This window comes from Puntigrus tetrazona, chromosome 16, assembly GCF_018831695.1.
Source record: "Puntigrus tetrazona isolate hp1 chromosome 16, ASM1883169v1, whole genome shotgun sequence".
Classification (NCBI taxonomy): Eukaryota; Metazoa; Chordata; class Actinopteri; order Cypriniformes; family Cyprinidae; genus Puntigrus; species Puntigrus tetrazona.
Window position 1 is genome coordinate 19,787,219 of NC_056714.1, and position 18,340 is coordinate 19,805,558.

At 37.4% G+C, this 18,340-nt stretch overlaps 1 protein-coding gene across 3 annotated transcripts in view; it reads left to right on the plus strand.

Annotated features, from left to right (window-relative positions):
* The window catches only part of zfpm2a (zinc finger protein, FOG family member 2a), a 138,939-nt gene that overhangs the window by 61,063 nt on the left and 59,536 nt on the right, over positions 1-18,340 (plus strand). For all 3 annotated transcript variants that reach the window (XM_043262009.1, XM_043262010.1, XM_043262011.1), the window contains one exon: positions 5,742-5,860. In XM_043262009.1, coding sequence (XP_043117944.1) covers positions 5,742-5,860 — 119 coding nt within the window. The remainder of the gene's footprint in view (positions 1-5,741; positions 5,861-18,340) is intronic.

Here is an 18,340-nt window from a genome sequence, read left to right on the forward strand (position 1 = left end):
AGCGCTGGTTGATGAGAGAGCTTTTGGGTGTTTCGACCTGTGAGCTTTTGCTGAGGACGCTTCATTACCACTACTAAACTCATCTTGCGGTTTCTGTTTCAGTGATACTCAACTGATGAGATGTGACCCAAAAACTAGCCTCAGTTTGTTTTGATAATGACCAGAGAGGGAAAGGCAATGCTAAATGTTTTGTAGTAACTACCCTGCACAGATTAAGCTGGTCTTAGCCGGATGTAACAGGTCTAGCTGGTCTGGTTTAGCTGGTTGACCAGCTGGTTTGAAATCCACTAAAACCAGAAAACATACCAAACTAACCAGGCTAGAACAGGTTAAGCTAGCAATCCAGCTTAATTTATAATTATTCCTGAATATTTTATACTTATTATACAAAATACTGTGTGATATCATTATTTTCAATAACGTGCAAATCTGAAAAAATACAACTATATGATTATCTGAATTTAGCAGGCAAAGTAAACAACTATACAAAAACCTGTTTTGTTTAACAATGTTTTGTTTACAATTAAATTTGATTTTTTTATTTTATAAAATAAACAACCATAAAAATCTAAACCTTCCTGCTAGGTTTAACAACATTATTTGTTTAATTTTGTATTACACTTTATCTCCAAAATGGAAAAATATTGAAATAAAATAAAAATGAAATATAAATAGTTTATGAAATGTAAACTATATTGCATGAACATATTATTAAGCAGTTTCATTAGCTCTACAATGAGCTATCCTCTCTCACTTTGTACATCAAGCTCTAAAATCTAAATTTACTCATTACTTTTTTACTGTATGTTTGACTCGTGGCAAATCTAGAAAAGATTTAAAAGTACACTTCAGTAATGGAGTGGCAAAGCCAGCATTCATCGGCATCCGTGCCAGATCCAAACGGATAATCTGCGACTGTACATCTTGATCTCGTAATCTATGGCGAGTCAACATCTAAACGCTTGTGGCAAACATGGCGACGGTGGCAGGCTGGCTCATTACGCACACAGAGCCGTATGTCGTCGTCTTGCCTCTCGGGCTCGTGTGGTATCGGTAACAGCTGGGACGAGCCAGCTGGGACGTGAGCTTTCGAGACGTGGCTTGGAACGCTCAGCGGACGACTGGCACGTTTGTACTTAACCAGCGTTAGGACTTCAGATGTCCTTGTGCCGCACGCCTTCCTCATTCACCCCGGCATGGGATGCACGGAAGACTTCAGCGAAAGTGTCAAGCCGGGCTAAAGAGAAACTTGTGCGATCATGGCGAAAGGCCACGAGGTCTTATCAGAGTAGGAACAGAGCACATCAAGCGGTGGTGGGCTAGCATAGATTTAGCCTGCCTGTGATGTGGACCAGCTGCGCTCCAGCGCTTAATTATTTCCCTTTAATGAGGTTCCCCACCTTCCAACAGGCTGGCGGGAACGCGACAGGCTTCAGAGAGACCCCCCGCCTCCCAAATTCTACCACTATCTCTGCTGAGCTCCATAACAGGCATTAGTGCTGAACAGGAAATGAGGAAAATCATTCTTCTAACGTAACATAACATAACAGTATATACATAATTATTCTGGAAATAACATGGTATTTTGATTTTTTCCATAGGATTGAATGATTGCAGTATTCAGTTACCATGATCTTTATTAGCAATGTGATTCAGTAAATAATAGAGGCTAATACAGATAAGGGCTATGGATATACAGTATATCAGTCTTTTTGAAACTGTGTAATATAAAGCTGTAATGCCTAAACTGAGTTAGTATGTTGCAAAAAAGTAATAGTATACATTTTGAAAAAAATCCCAACTGATTTTTAAAACACAATTTAAGAACTTTTTGATGAAAACCGGGAGGCTTGTGACTGTCCCATTGACTGCCCAATAACACTGTCAAGGTCCAGAAAAGTATGAAAGACATCGTCAGAATGCTCAGTCTGCCATCAATGGTTCAACCCTAATGTCATGAAACTACAAGAATACTTTTTGTTTGGAAAAAAACAAAAATAATGACTTTATGTAACGATTTGGCAACTTAACTTCACTGTAGTGCCATTTTGGAGAGTATCCGGTGGACTCAAACTGAGTATGCTTTTCTGTGTCAGCTGCAAAACAAGGACGCTTTTTCTAAGTGTATTTCTAAGTGTATTTAAGTGCACGGCTACACAGAACAGCGTGCAATACTGCGATATTTCATCGATAAAATGGCGCTAAAGTGACGTTACGGTGACAAATTGTTGAATAGTCTTTATTGTTGTTTTCCTTTCTATACAAAAATAATCTCGTAGCTTCATAATGTTACGATTGAACCACTGATGGAAGATGGGTTGTTTTGACAATGTCTTTCATACTTTTCTGGACCTTGACAGTGTTCATTACTTGGCAGTCAATGGGACAGTCACAAGCCTATCCAAAATATCTATTGTGTTCCGAAGACATACACTGGGGTAAGTGATTGATGAAAAAATGAACAAACAATGATCAGAACATTTGTTATAGTATTTTTAAGCATTAGGTTATTTAATAAAAACAGAACTATTGATTGTTAGGTCATGTCAGCTCAGGTCCATTAGTTAACAGATAGATATAATAGATCAATTTACAGGTAGAATTAGAGAATCAACAGATATAACGTTATATTCTACTGTAGATGATTATCTTAGTAAATGCATTAGAACTAATAGAACCTTTTCATTGTTAGTTCATGTTAGCTACTGTAAATAGTTATCTTTTTAAAATTCTCATTTGCTCTTGCTGAAGTCTCTGTCACGCGTTGTTGTGATATTTAGCAAATGTCTGGCAATCGTACTGTGATATGTTTATTCAGTCGCAGGGGAATTTCCATACAAGCAGACTGGCGTGTTAGTGTGTCACAGATACGCAGCTGATATCTGCAGTGAGAAACACAGCTGAATAGGTCATTTTAAAGTTCAATCAGCTCTGTACTGCTTTCAGCCCACAAAGACCATGCTGAAGATCATCTAGCAACCAGCCTTTATTTAGCACAGGTCACAAAACATGCTGCACTACAGAAACACCTTTATGTTGTGTTCAGACACTGTCTGACTGCAGTCAAAATCACAAATGATGCCTGTTTAATGTCCCTGTTCCCAGACAGAGAACAAATGGTGGTCTCCTGCTTCTCAAATGTTGAGTGTCTTCTATAGAATTTTACAGGAAATTGTCTCAACAATACCACCAAAAATACAATAATCCTATAAACCCAAGTCTACAATCCAAACCTCAGAGATCTAAACATGAACTTGAACATTCCTCATCAGATTCTCTCAAGACCAAATAATCCACACTTTTACAAATAAATGTTCCAAATGCTATAGAAAAAAAAACATTTTATTCATCTGAAGTACCTTTTTCAATTTAAAAATAAAGGTTCCAAAAGTCGATGCCATAGAAGAACCACTTTTGTATGAACATTTTAAAGAACATTTTAATCATCTGAAAAAAACATTTTTGCACATTTCATGGATCAAAGCCAATGAGGAACATTTATTTGGTTAGTATGAAAAACATTTTGTGCAATAGAAAGATTCGATGGCTGTTAAAGGTTTTTCGGAGAACCTTGAATGCAAATATGTCAATCAATGCAAATAAAGGCTGGAATACACTACATAACTTTTAAAATCCCAACAGATAAAAAACTATGCTTACCGACTAAATAGTAAATAGTGACAAAGGAAAACTGAGCATCATACACCATACAACCGAGGTTCATACACTATTAAAAGTTGCTCCGATCACTACAAACTCACGCAGGAAAATGTGCCTCGTTGCTACGCTTGACAAATGAAAACAAAAGGGTAGTAAAATCATGTTTGATATCCTCTGACTGGATACAAGCAAAAAAGTCACAGACTCTAAAAATGTGGAATCTGTCAGCTTTAATCTACGGACTTGCTTTGACTTTCCTCAACTGGGGTCAACTTGTTCTGGCTCTAAAATTGGGGGAAAAATCGTGCAGGCTTAAAGAACCCTTGTTCTTAAGAGTGTGGGCTATACGTAGTAATTTAGGACTCTTTCGGTAATCTTCACTTGCGTATTGAATTTTAGGAGAAACATCTGCGCTTTGCGAACAACGCACGTTAATATTTTCAGCATGTTACAGATTCTCAGTCTTCGCCTCATTGTAAAGAGCTGTGCTGTTGTTATGAGTGCTGTGACACAGTCGAACAGGACGCTGGCGGGAAGATAAAGCAGATAGCACTCGAGCTCCGAGGGATAAATCTCCCTCAATCGCAGGTCGGCCTCCGAAAAGCTCTCAACATCTCCATGAAAACCCGCCGGAAGTCTACTCTTGAGATCCTCTTGACAAGAGCCCCCTAGCCCTCCGAGAGACGAGAGTCATGACCAGGCAGTCTATTATAATAACTGTTTGATTAATCACTGTCCTAAAAAAGCACAGAAAATCTAACTGATTAGATAGCGGCGCTCGGGGAACTCGCGGGGCTAGCTGTGCTATCCCGTGACACGGTTAATTAACTCCGAGCTCAGCGCGCCACTAACAAGAGGCCTCGGCCCCCTTCCTGGAAAAACAGAAATAGAGCCCACGCTGCCAGCCGGTAAGCCTGTAACATCTCAGCGAGGTTTTATCAGAGAGCGAAAGACGCTCTTTCAAGAGGAGTTAGCATCCCAGTGGTTTGACACGCTCCATCTGATCGCCATCAGCTCTGAGAACAGGTGCTGGAGTCTGTATCAAATACTGCTCTCAGTCGATGGAAGAGGCAGGAAAACGTGCTATGATCCTCAAATCATGGCTTTTAACTAACTCTGTGATCAGATATGCAGTGAATTATGTACTGATGTTGTTAAATACTTACAATATTACTGTTATTTATTAATGAGCTACATTATTTGGCCGAAAAAAATTGTTGATGTGATTGTTATTCATAAATGTAGAGAGAATGCGAGATTTGTATTTTTTTTTTAATGCTAATGTCCTGCTGCTAGTGTTTTGGATGGCTTCTAAGTTGTTGCTTACTTTACATTAGAGGAAGAGCCAAGAACCAAAAGAACCCGAGTGTTTAGATAATCATTTTCAATTTTTTTACTTGTTTCTTATTTTTTTTATTTATTAGTTTGTTCATTTTTTCTCTCATTTAGCTTTTTTTTTTTGTTGTAGAAGTAGGTTTCCATTTCTTTCATGTAATTCTGTCTCTTTTTCTGCCTTATTGGTCCAGGTGCATATACAATGTGTATATGCACTAAAAATGTATTAGTACTGTCAAATTATTAATCGTGATTAATTGTATCCAAAAAGAAGTTTTTTTTACATAGTATATGTGTGTATATTGTATATATTTATTATGTATATATCGCATGTAAAAAGAAAATATGTTTATATAATAAATATATTTATATATAAATTATACGTATATGCATGTAAATCTTTTCAAAACATATACTGTATGTGTGTATATATATATATATATATACATAATAAAATACACAATACATACACATATGTTAACAAAATTGTGGAAGTGACTATTAATTGTTTGACAGCACTAATATATAAGTTTTGCATTAAATAAATTGTAATTAATTTTTTTAAATCAATGAAAAATTTGATATTGTTTTAATAGACAGAATGTGTTTCTTGCTGTGTAGAATAATAAAGGCGTCAAAAATTACAGAATTTTGATGCTGTTGTTTACACGACTCAAAATGTATTTACAGTCAGCTTGAAGCTTTTGTTGTGTGACACTGACTGACTGCCCTGTTCTGTCTCACAGGAGAGCTGGACCTGTTCAACAAAGATGGAGAACGACGGATTCACAGCCGCCAGCAGCTTCCTGTAGGAACCACATGGGGGCCTTTCGAGGGAAAAATTGAGCTAAACACAGATGCTCAGGTATGTTATCTCAAGCTAAATGTTGACGGGGGTTAAGGATGAAGCGTGCAATTTATGCTCTACTTAAAAATGCACCAAATTAAATTAAATGGTTTATTAAAACAGAAGGATTTGTCATTGGCTGGACCAATGGCATTGCTTTGGGAAGATTTTAGAAACTTTTTTTAATCCTGCCAGCACAGAAATTACACTCTTCACCTTTAACAGAGTCTCAGTGTTTGTTAATCAGTTCATGAAGCAGTTTGTTGTAAAGGGTGAAGCTTATTTTCCTCGAAGTGCAGCATTTGCATATTAACCGATGAAAAAACATAAACAGATGTTAATTGTGTTACATACAGATCATAACCCAGTGCTACTTACGTTTCTGCATCATACTGACCTTAAGGTGACCTCCTTTGTGCTATTAACCATTTCATCTACGCATTTTATTACTAAACCCTTGACTGATATTGCATCTACAAGATTGGATGCCACTATCGCTGATTCTTCCGGTTAGGCTCTAGCTGTCGTTATGATCCTTCAGCCGTTAAAGAAAGAGCAAAAAAGAGGAAAGTGTTGACCTAACTGCGCAGACGGCAAGAGGAATCCTTTAGGATTTAGCATTTCATTTTGAATGTGGATTAATTAAGCAATAGTTATTAAAAATTGTAACGAATCTCATATTTATCCTGTTAAGAAACGTAAGGAAAAGTCTGTGAGGACTTTGGACTCTAAGGCCTCATTCTGTGGGATTACTCTAATTTAGAACTTTCTCATTCTTTTAAGCTGTTTTTTTTTTCTTTTCTTTTTTCTGTACTGCCCCTTTGCACACAAATTGGAATACCTTTTTTTTAATTAAAATATTAATTGTATTTGAAGAGACCGCACACCGGAAGCACAAAATACTGTTGTTGTTTTTTTTGTTGTTGTTGTTTGTTTTTTTAATTTCTAATTTCGTATTTTATAACAGAGGTTTGTAATTTGCAGTGTGGGTAAATAATGATTTTTCCATTTTGGATGTGTCATTCCTTTAAAATCAAGGAGAACAAAACAAAACGTTGTAAGCAGTGATTAATAAAACCGAACATTGATGTTTCACAAGGTTAATAAATATAGTCAGAGGGGAGCATGAAAAACCATGAAGTTGAATTAGGCGTGATGTCTTTAGAAAGAAAGCTCTATCTTCGTGAATGTTGACCCTTTAGAGGTGGTTAAACACTCCGTTGAATTTCCAATTCACCCGCGTCACCCTCTTTAGTGTCTGATCTGAGAAAGGCAGAATCTGCTGATATAAGATGTATGATATGGACTGAATCTAAAGTGGTGTCTTTTGACTGCTGGTTTATGGATTTGAATGTGATTGGTTAAATTGAAGAATGGTGTCTACAGATGTCAAGTTAGTAGACTAAATGTAGTCTGCATTGCTTTAGATGACCGGATTGGTCAATCACACTATTTTAGTGCTGTGTTCTTGTCAGTCAGTTGTTTAAGATCTATTAAAAACCTATTACTATTACTTATTATTCATTATTCTTCATCTTAGCGAAATATGGTGTCTTTCCTAACCGAGCTCAGCTGGGCAAAAATATGCGTGGGTGGTATACCAAAATACATTTTGACAGCTAAATATATCCATGCAGTGCAGGACTGCTTAAAGGTATTTATGTGTTACAGTGATTAAAAAAGCTTGCATGAATGAGAAAATAAAGTGTGTATCATGCTTGATGTTAAAAAGAGATAAAAACTCAATGCAACACTTTCACTGACAGAAAGTCCCCCAAACCCAGAATTTAGCTGGATAATGTGATTGAGTGGTTTATTACAAAAATATAGAACAATGTCGGGATGAATATTTATGTAAACGTGGTCAGTAATGTCTTAAAGGTATAGTCTATTAAAAAACGAATAAAGTCAACAAACAGCTTCAGTTCACTTGTAAATATAGTCGAAGCCAATGGGAGCGAAGAGGGTTAGTTACTAACATTCTTCAAAATAGGCCTATATTCTTTTGCATTTCATGAAAGATACTAAGCCAAACAAGTTTTAAAAATATGAGGATGAGTAAATAATGACACAACTTTTATTTTTGGGTCGACTACCCCTTTAAGTGAATGCTATGCTACATGTGTTATCAGTATATCTGATCCAATGTATTAGGTCTTAAAGTGATGGCATCCTAACCTATATATATATTCTCAGTTAATAATCTTTTGATAACTTTTTATTAAATTAGTAATGGAACCATTGATGCCATTTTTTTAAATAGTGTGCATATGATTGAAAGTAAATGAAAGATCTCTTCCGTCCGTGTCTTGTATATGTTGAAGTAGGACAGGCATTTGGGGGGCATCCAGCATTTAGAACTGATTGATGTCACCCTCCTGGGGTGAGCGGGTGAGAGAGATCTTGGCATCTGCGGGGCAGAGATAGGGTCACATGATGAGGGCTTATCGGTGCAGGGGGCACATCGCACATCTGATGTACGGAAACCAGAGGGCTTCTGGGAGTTTACGATGCCACGCTCTGCCGTGTTTACACATGAAACTCCTCAGATACCTCAGTCTGGATGCCATCCATCTTCGTTCCATTCAAACGATTCACCCAAATGATTCACGACTCAGTGAGTCGTCTCTCTCTATGATCACAGTTATTGATTTAACACTCTGGAGCAGATCTTTAAAAGCCGTTTGAACAGTGAATCGTTCCTAGCGTTAAAGTGGACACTCTTTTTATATCATATTTCCTACACCAGGTCGGAAATAATTGAGGAATTGAAATGATTGAAGAGGGGAATAAAATTGTGAGACGGGCTGCTTTAACAGAGTCATTCTTTAAAATGTGACCTAAATGACTTGCAAATTGATTGAAGATACATTGCGGTGTCAGTGTCCGATGGATGTTTGAACTGCTGTGTCTACAGAGCGCTTCCTCTCAGCGTCTGAGTGATAGTCGCCAGAGCTCTCTCCTCTCCTGCCGATCAATCAGGCCATTAGAGCTCAATTACCCAGCAGCCCCTGCGCAGGTGAGCGACGAGCCCGTCCACCCCCACCAAATTAACACAAATTAATAATGACACTCAGACATAAATGTCTGCCATCTGGGGGCCGGGCGGCCGGTGTGGGTCGAAGCTATTGAGTAGCAGGTGTCTTCATCACAGTAATTACTGGGCCTGGACTCAACCCTGACTGCGGCCTGTGGCTCTGCACCGCTCTCGCTGCCCAGTGTCCATTTTAAGTGTTAATAATTGATTTGGAAACAACCTAATAATGAACCGCAGATTTACGGGCAGTTAGTTAAGTATGGCTTTTAGTTCAGTGTTCATCTAATGAATGAGCATTTCTCTAATTAAAAAGCTTTGTTAAGAAGCAGCAATAAACAAGTATGATCTCTGTCTTCTATTTTTTTCTCTGTCTGTTCTAAATTTACTGGCAGAATGACTTCTGAGTAAATATCAGGATTGTGCAAAAAGAAAAACAAATTTGTAAAATTTTAACTAATTAATGAATTTGAATTGAATTGGCCACATCCAGTTCAATTGAAATATTTAAATTGGAATGATTTTGCTGCTATTTGCAGCTTGTATTATATGCAAAAATACTTCAGTTACATGAATTTGATTTTTTTTTTTTTTACATTATATTACTACTATGTATTTGCATCAAAAAATAAGTATAATGTACTTATTATGGTCCTATTGTATTGCAAAATATTGAGGTGGGATATGAGGTTAGGGAGAGGATTGGTGGTATATGCAGGTTTAAGGGTGGGTTAGGGTGTAAGGGAGGGGTCAATAGTTTCATTATAAATGTAATTACAAAAATTAATTACAGATGTAACTACATATAAGTATTTTTAAGTACAAAGTAAAAACATGTATGTATACATTAAGTGCATTATATCAAATTATTAATTTGATACAATAATGATAAATATAAAGTGGGACTGTTATTTGTTTTTTCTTTATTGTAGATTTGACCAGTAGCTAATATGTTCAGAGGGGAAAAAAAGGGAAAAAAATATTGTCAAATAAGTCTTTTTTTATCTGATTTGTTTCTGAGTGCAAAGGCTCTTCAGATGTTTCTCCTGAGAAAAAGACAATAGACTTTCTAAAGATCCGAATCAGTTTTCATCTCAAAGAATTGTAGGAGAAACACCTGAAATTAAGACAACTCTGGAGTCTTTCGAGCTACGAAAGAGCATCCTCTGAGAAATCCAGGCTCCTCCTTGAAGGTTTCACGAGCCAGCATGAGCATTAAACCAGCAGTCAAACTCTTGTGGTGCAAGTAGCTAGTGTTTGTATTTGTGGAGTGTCCACGGTGGCAGAAATGACGTTCTATTGTCTTCATTTGCACCCTTCAGAGGGAGAACCAGCGTCAGCTGGGCTCCTGGATTGTTTTTATGCTGTAATTCAGCACGAACCAGTGTATCGAATGAGCGGGAGGAATAATTCCAGCCATCACCGGGCTTTATCTCCTCCTCTTCGCTGTCCCCTTTCTCCTCCTATAGGTTTTATTGTTTGTCCCAAACTTGAACAAGTGGCAGTGGATTTTTTTTCATGCCGAAATTATATTTTTCTTCTTGTCATTACTTCATTAATCAAGAGCCGGGCCTTTGGAAAAATGTTTTGTTTTGGTGGCTGCAATCTATTTTGTGGGAGTGGGTGCGTGTGTTTGAAAGGGAGAGAGAGTGGATGTGTGTGTGAGTGTGTGTGTGTGTGTGTGTGTGTGTGTGTATGTGTGTTGTTAATCTGTGCCTGTGGCAGGTTTCCCCTCCGAAACGCAGCGCTAAGCAGCGGTATCGCATGCCTATTGTTGTAGCCTCTGTCATAGCAAGGAGCGCCTGATGCAGGCCTGCACTGCTCTGATAAGAAAAGAGGATTCAACATGGCTGGAAAGACGAATCAGTGGGACTTGAGAGTGGAGCGCGCACATACGCACACAGACAAACATCATCCTTGTGTTGGCACATGCATAACCAATTATTTACACTTACATCTAATTATATATGCAAGTGGGGTTTATTTGCTCATAAGCAAGAGAACTTGCGCAACTGTATATTTGGCACGTCATGCTCGTATAGATCTTATTTACATCTGAGGCTATATTTATCAGAGAGAATATCTCCCCGTTTGTAATGTCGCCCGCTCATGAGCTTTAACGGGATTTTAATTCCTCGTTGGACACAGAAATTATTTTGGCAACCCAAATGTGGCTTTATCTAATGAAATAATAGGCCTGAAGTTTAGGCGGGGAACCAATTTGCGATTGCATGCATCAATTACTTTGCTGGGCTTTAACAAGTCACTAGACCGCTGACGTCTCGGACTGCTGAAATGAAAATGGCTTTGCTTTTAGCGTCTGACTGAGGGTGTGTGGGAAAAGTGACAGGGCATCAACGCACAACTACATTTTATTAAGAAACCATATGTTTGTGCGTGCAAAAAAAGCCCACATCCAAGTCTCTGTGACGCTCTGTTCGCTACAGTTCATGTAAATTGTATTTTTAGTGTATAGATAATCAAATAAACACAGTCTTGGTGAGCATGTGAGATATACCATTTCAGATGTTTGAATGGGAGTCTATAACCATATTTTAAGCAATGGAAGTAGTTTAGAATAAAATGCATCTCAAATTCTGAAACCGTTTTTAGAAACTGAAATCAGAGAAGAAATTATTCCACACTGACAGAACTTCCTTTGAGTAGTTGTTGACCTTTTGCCCTCACAGTTTGCTTTCTCCTCTGAGAGACTAAACATTTTCAGTTTTACTACTAAATGTCCATTTAAATAGCTTTATGATTTTAGCCTATTGTTCTAGCCAGAGGTGACTCTTTCTGGGAAGTTCATACTAGCAATTTCAGAAATCAAAAATGCATATGTGCAATCATATAATTTTGGTCATAATTGGATTTCATATTTCTTCATATTTTTTTTATTTTCTAGGAACAAACTAAATCTTTTACAGAGAATGATGGGAGATGTAGTTGTGCTGAACAAGCCTGTGAATGAAGGCAGTGCTTCCCACAGGATACTTAATAAACATCACATGTTAATTAGCATATTTACAATGTCATTGTGTCAAGGTTGCGTTCAGACGAGTTTCGGCACTTCAGATCTGTACACTATGAACGGTAACACACTGTAATACAACTGAATGCCTAGGTAAAGCTGTTCAAATCATACTTTCTGATGTTATACATAAAACACTAAACACAGCCCATTAATGCAAGTTTACCAGGAATCACTCTCACTATAAATCCAGATGTATAAATTACAGCGTCAATATCAATATCTAACTTACGCTAAATACTTTGCTTATTAACCACAGGGATGCACAACAGCACACACGCTAAATATGAAAAGCTAAAGGATTGCAGTGTAAAGGAATATTATTGTCTGGGATGCGTACATATGTTTTACAAAAAGGTAATAGTGGACTGTCATTGCATGTATCAGAATTAGCCTACGTATTTGTAGTTTTGCCTATTACTACTTTTCAATGAATGAAATTGGCTAATTAATTGAACAATTGTGCCGATACGCCCACACACTTTCCCGATACACACTTTTTCGCCAAACAAATTCCACAACAAATAGCAATGTGCCATGACGCGAGTGCAACTCGCTCTTAAAGGGAACGGGAGATGAGACTCTGATTGGTTTATCACACATTAAACCCAAAAAACACCCTTTACTTATTAAGAGAATAGGGACAACCCATTTCGACTATGCACCAAGGCGTACAGACCGTTAAAATAAATCCAAAAGTGGATTCAGACATGCCCTGAGTCCTCTAGCGCTGCGCACTTTAGACTGCGTTTAGATTGTTAAAATAGGGTCCTATGTGTGGGAAGCACTGCAATGCTATATTCCAGCATGCAAAATAGTACACTCAACAACTGCAGTTTTGGACCAAAAGCAATTAGTATTCACCATGTTTCTTTAAATGACATGAGCTCAACTCAGAAAGCTGGTGCTCATAGAAAATCCACAGTTTCCTGCTGGTAATTATGATGATGTTGTGACGTTCATGTGCACTCATTTCCCAAATACAATTACTGTAAAATGACTTAAAGGCAGCTTTAAAAAGAAATCCAAACATTATGCCCTTTAACATCAACATGAAACGATGTTCTCGACCCATCACACTTCTGTAATGTGACATATTTCTAAATGAAAGTATAGAGTAGGGTATTTTATTCATCAGGAATTGATTGGATTTTGAAAATTGGTCTCTATATGACAGATGGTTGGAGGGACAAGGGTTGAAATACTACATTTTTAAATAAGTTTACAAAGACAAACTTTACGCTGTTTTGGAATAAGTACAATAAGACCATATTTGCGTATTAAAAAGTAATTTAGTCTATAAAGTCTCTTTTTATTGAGTTGTTTGTGAGTCATATTTTTTTGAATAGATCTTGTTAATAAATATAAAGCTTGCTAACTAAGCATCGGGGGTTATTATACCCTGGAGTAAAGACACAGGAGGTCCAGCATTCATGCCTTGGATTCAGCAGCTTTACCAATTACATGCTCTGCTGCTGCGTTTCAAGGTACTAGAATTCAACATAAAGTGCATTCTGATATTCAAATCACCATGTTCATAATGGCCAAAAAAAATGAATGAAACAAGTCAAATCTGCAGTCCAAGGTTATGTGTTCTTCTTTGTGTCATCTTTAATAGATGCGTGCATTTTTAAATTGGTCAATACCAAAGAATTAATAGATTAGTAAATGTTTTTCAAGTGTGAGTGAAAAAGGAAATAAACAAAAAATGATTTGTATGCTTAAATATGACATCTGCCATATAGGCTTTCACTGACCTATTGCTTTTGTACTTTTCAGTGATGATAAAGCATAATCAGAATAAACTTAATCAGGATATTTTTTTGAAGAATGTTTACTTCACTAATTATAATTACAGATATTTGATTTAGATATGACTGAAGGACCTAGATGAGGACGTTCAGTTCTGTTATTGCCTGTGAATTCAGGACGAACATGCTTTTTATGATGTAAAGGTATATGAAATTTTATAATGAATGTTTGCTGAATCAATTTTTGATTTAGTAGGTTGTATTGAAATGTTTGGTCAAGGTTCAAGTCATCTGAGTGTGATGAAATTAAACTAATTTCTAAGACGTACTTGGTAACACTGAATCACAAAATTCTGCTGAAAGCTTTGCAAATATTAATTCATAAGGATCTCTCATCATTTAAATGTACATTTATCAGATATATTATGGCTAATTTGATAGCATTTCTAGATTTGATAAAACCTTATAAATTATAAGACATTTTGGCTACATTTATAATGCTTGATGTCATTTAAAAGCAGTCCAACTTCATGACGTATAAGCTATATAATTGAGCTTATTGTTTAACTGAACAAAATATTATATATGTGAATATCTGAATAATTTTTTCCCCATCATTCTACTATATTACTCCACAATCAGTACATAAAATGTGATTAAGTGACTTCTTGTGGTTCAGTTCAAGTTTTTATATTAATTTATGTCCTGTTAGTATCAAAAAAAGAATCAGGTATTTTGGAGTAATAAATTAATAAGGTTTTATTGATACTTTCATATTAAATTATATTTTTGGCCTAAAGCCATATAATTTAGAATTAGCCCGTTTTAGCTTACCTGAGGAAATTGTATATATAAATTGTTTGTGCATTATTTCACAAATTTTCCTACAAAAAGGACAAAATATGTGTTTAAAATATCCCAAAATTCTACAGAAATTCACAGGCCTCATATCAAGACAAAAACTGGAAAAACTTAAAATTACGGTGCTTAAAATAAGTCATTACATATATTTAGCTATTCTCAAGTATATTTGTATTGTCTATATACATTAACCTATTCAGTAAAGACAAAAAAATGTGTGGAAAAATTCTGGAAATTGGTTGGTCAGAATTTGATGCAGTCCTGTTCTAGACTCTGAGAACCATGTTTGAATCCACTCAATGCCCATTTTTCGTCTGATCTCACCCTGCTAATGAAACTATTGTAAAACACGGTGGGACTAGCGCTGCCTGAGGGGATACAGGGGACCTGAGGTCACAACCTCACAGCAGAGGGGTGTTTGGGATTTATTCCTCCTCTCTCTCTCTCTCTCTCTGAGGGATCCTCTCAGCCCATCTCCAGCTCTCTGACAGGAACCGGGGGGGTGTGTGTTCTCTCCTCGCAGCGCCAGCGGCTGCCGGGGCCACAGATGACTAGAGCTGAGATAATACATGCTCGACTTGATCTACAAGTGAACCTGACATTTCCCCCTTCTCCTCTTCATCACTGCATGTCCCAAACAGGCAAACAGATATGGGGGGAAAGCGATAAGCGGCCGCCGCTTTGTGACTGAAGTGATGGCTACATAGTTTAGCACAATCAGGGCGAAGACACCGTTAAACGCCGCGTCACAATTCATGGTGTCAAGTTTGTGAATGATACATCCACATAGACGTCATTTGACAAGGGCTCTTTCCTGTTAGTCAGTGTGCAACAAACTGGATACTTTATTTCATTTGAGCGTAAGCGCCGCGGGCTGCATTTTGAAGATTTTAAAGACTGTATTAAAATAAAGTAGGCCACAATATTTTACCAGGAGAAAGCAACATAACAGTATTGGGTTGGGCTATTGAACTGTTTATTTGTGCTTATTATGATTATTGCATTTAATGCTTTATTTATTAAGCAGTTGTGTGTTTTATCACGTTGCTATACTTTTGCATGAAAACATTATATGTATGCACACAGCCTTAGGTGACGGTTTCAATGTACTGTAAAGGAAAAAAAAGAAAAGGTAGATAACTGCACGAATGGTTGCTCATTTTTCCTTAATGAGTCACAGGAGCCACTGACAGGAGCCGGTGAGATGTTCGGTGGTCCTCAAGAGCACAAGTGACCTCAAATCAGTGCTGAGACTGGCTGAGACTCTAGAGACACACGCTCTCAATGCATTAGGGGACACATTAGCCAACAGGAATCCGTCGGGGAGAACGTGTGAGGTAATTTCCTCCATCTGGACGGACAGAAAGAGCAGGAGCTGCTCTGCAATTGCACTAAAGCTTACATTATGTTAAAAGTCTTAATAAATGTACTTGATTAGTTTTCAGAAAAGAACAGGGACATTGAAGTCATTCTTTTTTTTAGAATTGATAATGACTTGAATACACCTATTTTATAATTTCATTCAGAAATTGTTTTCAGTTTCTGAATTAAAATTATAATTATAAAAAATACATTTGAGTGTAAAGTGCTAGTGAAGGTCAAGGTCAAAAAAAAAAAAAAAAAAAAGCATTGGATGTTCAGGCTGTAAGTCCTGATGAACGTTTTTAGTATAAACTTATATATATATATATATATATATATATATATATATATATATATATATATATATATATATATATATATATATATATATATATATATTATATTTCACGTGATTGATTAATTGCATACAAAATAAATGTTTACATAATATATTGATGAATACTGTGTATTAAAGTACACACATACAGCTATGGAAATATTTACATGTATATATTCATATATACACACACACACACACACATATATATATATATATATATATATATATATATATATATATATATATATATATATATATATATATATATAAACATATTTACATGCAAGTGTTTGTATCTATATATAGTATATACATAAATAATGTATATATTATGTGAATATGTTATGTGAACAAAAACTTATTTTGAATGCGATTAATTGTGAATAATCATTTGACAGCACTAATATAAAATTTAAACGTTTCTCCCTTTAATCATCTGTTTATTTTAGTCAATGCTAGTTTCACACCATGATAGTCTTTTCAGCAAACTAGAGTGTTGTGTAGTGGTTAAGACTCAGGGCTGGTAACTTGAAGGATTCTAGTTTGATCCTCGCTAACAGCAAGCAGTAAGTGTAATGGCTTCCAGTAATGCATTTTCTAGAGCTAACATATGAATTGACGTCAATGGTTTTGCTTTGGGAAGTTTTTTTTTGTCTGTAAAGAAGTAAAAACTAACGCCCGCCTAAAGCGCCCCGAAGTTTGATATTTTGCATAACCTCAATCAAATCTGAATTAGCAAGAAACAACATAAGTTTGTCCACAGTGTTGTCTCCCTCGGTTTGCGCCACGTCTTGCCAAAGGTGTTGGAATACGCCACGGCAGAATCCACGGCGAACACTGAGGGGGAAAATCTAGCACAAGGGAGAAGAGTTTGAGCGATGCCAGCTGCTTTGCCATCTGTCACTGTCAAGACTCCACTTGTGGGACACTGAAACAACTTCCTTGAAAAGTAGCCGAGATAATCCACAATAGTTTTCACTTGCAATCTCGATTCCCCTGTTGGAATTCAACATTCCACCGTGTGAAGCGGAGATGGTTAATTGGTGGCGAAATCCAGGAGATGTTGGCCGTCCTTTCACGTACATGTGCATATTTTGAAGTGCGCTACGAGCCAGTCTTGGCAATCGATTCTGAAATTGCCTTTCAAGTGAATAAACGTGTGATATATTGTCTAGTTTTGAGCTCGTAGCCAAGTTAGGCTTGCTTTTAGCAAACGAGTTGTGTTATATCAGCAGTTCACCATTACCGCTTCTTTTTTTGACTTCTCGTACGTTAAACTTAACGCCCAAAGTCTACTTGCCCTCGCTTGCGCTTGCTTCCTCGCAGGCAAGAGGCCACAGCCGAGGTCTTCGTCTCCTCTCGTCTTTTGTCACACAAGCGCTCATCAAACCAGTCCAGATGGAGGAGCAGCACTAAATGAAAGTATTCAGTGTGAAAATCGCAGATTTTTTGCAGCGGTCATCTGGTGCGCTATCACAGAAGCCTTTTGTGAGATAGAAACGCTTGATAGAGGCTGCAGAAGTCTGGACAGCGTCTGGCCGTCTGTCCCGGTGGTCTAGCACATTAGGCGAGGGTGTACGAGCCTGTCAAAACAGGAAAATTAGACCACGGGGGTCGTCAGTAAACTAATTGGGTAACAAAGAGCATACGCAGCCCCGCAAACCCTCGCTTTAACAGTCGGCGAGCGAAGATAAGAGAGTTCACGTCTAATGCGTTCAGAGGGGAAGGGGGTTCACTCTTATTTATTTACCTACGACTCAATATCGAGAATCATTTTTTACGAAGACCCCATCTCAAATCACGTTGTGCTTTAACGCTGCCCTGGAAGATTATGCAAATGGTTGCTACCTCATGCTGAGAGTTTTCTTTACCCACGTTCAGTGTGGGTTGTATCGCATCAGATCGTGCAGCTTTCATTGCTCGCATCTAACGATGAGAGGAATCCGCGCAATGCAATGGCGTTTCGTGCGATTGGTTTGCCCGGGAGATGCCACCTGCCTCCTCGGGCCTCCAGGTATGCTGATATCTGTACAGGTGTACGGGACGTACAGAGAACACCTTGTTATTGGCCCAATAGCTAGCTCTTGCTGCAGGAGTCGATTGCAAGTTGCATGCAAAG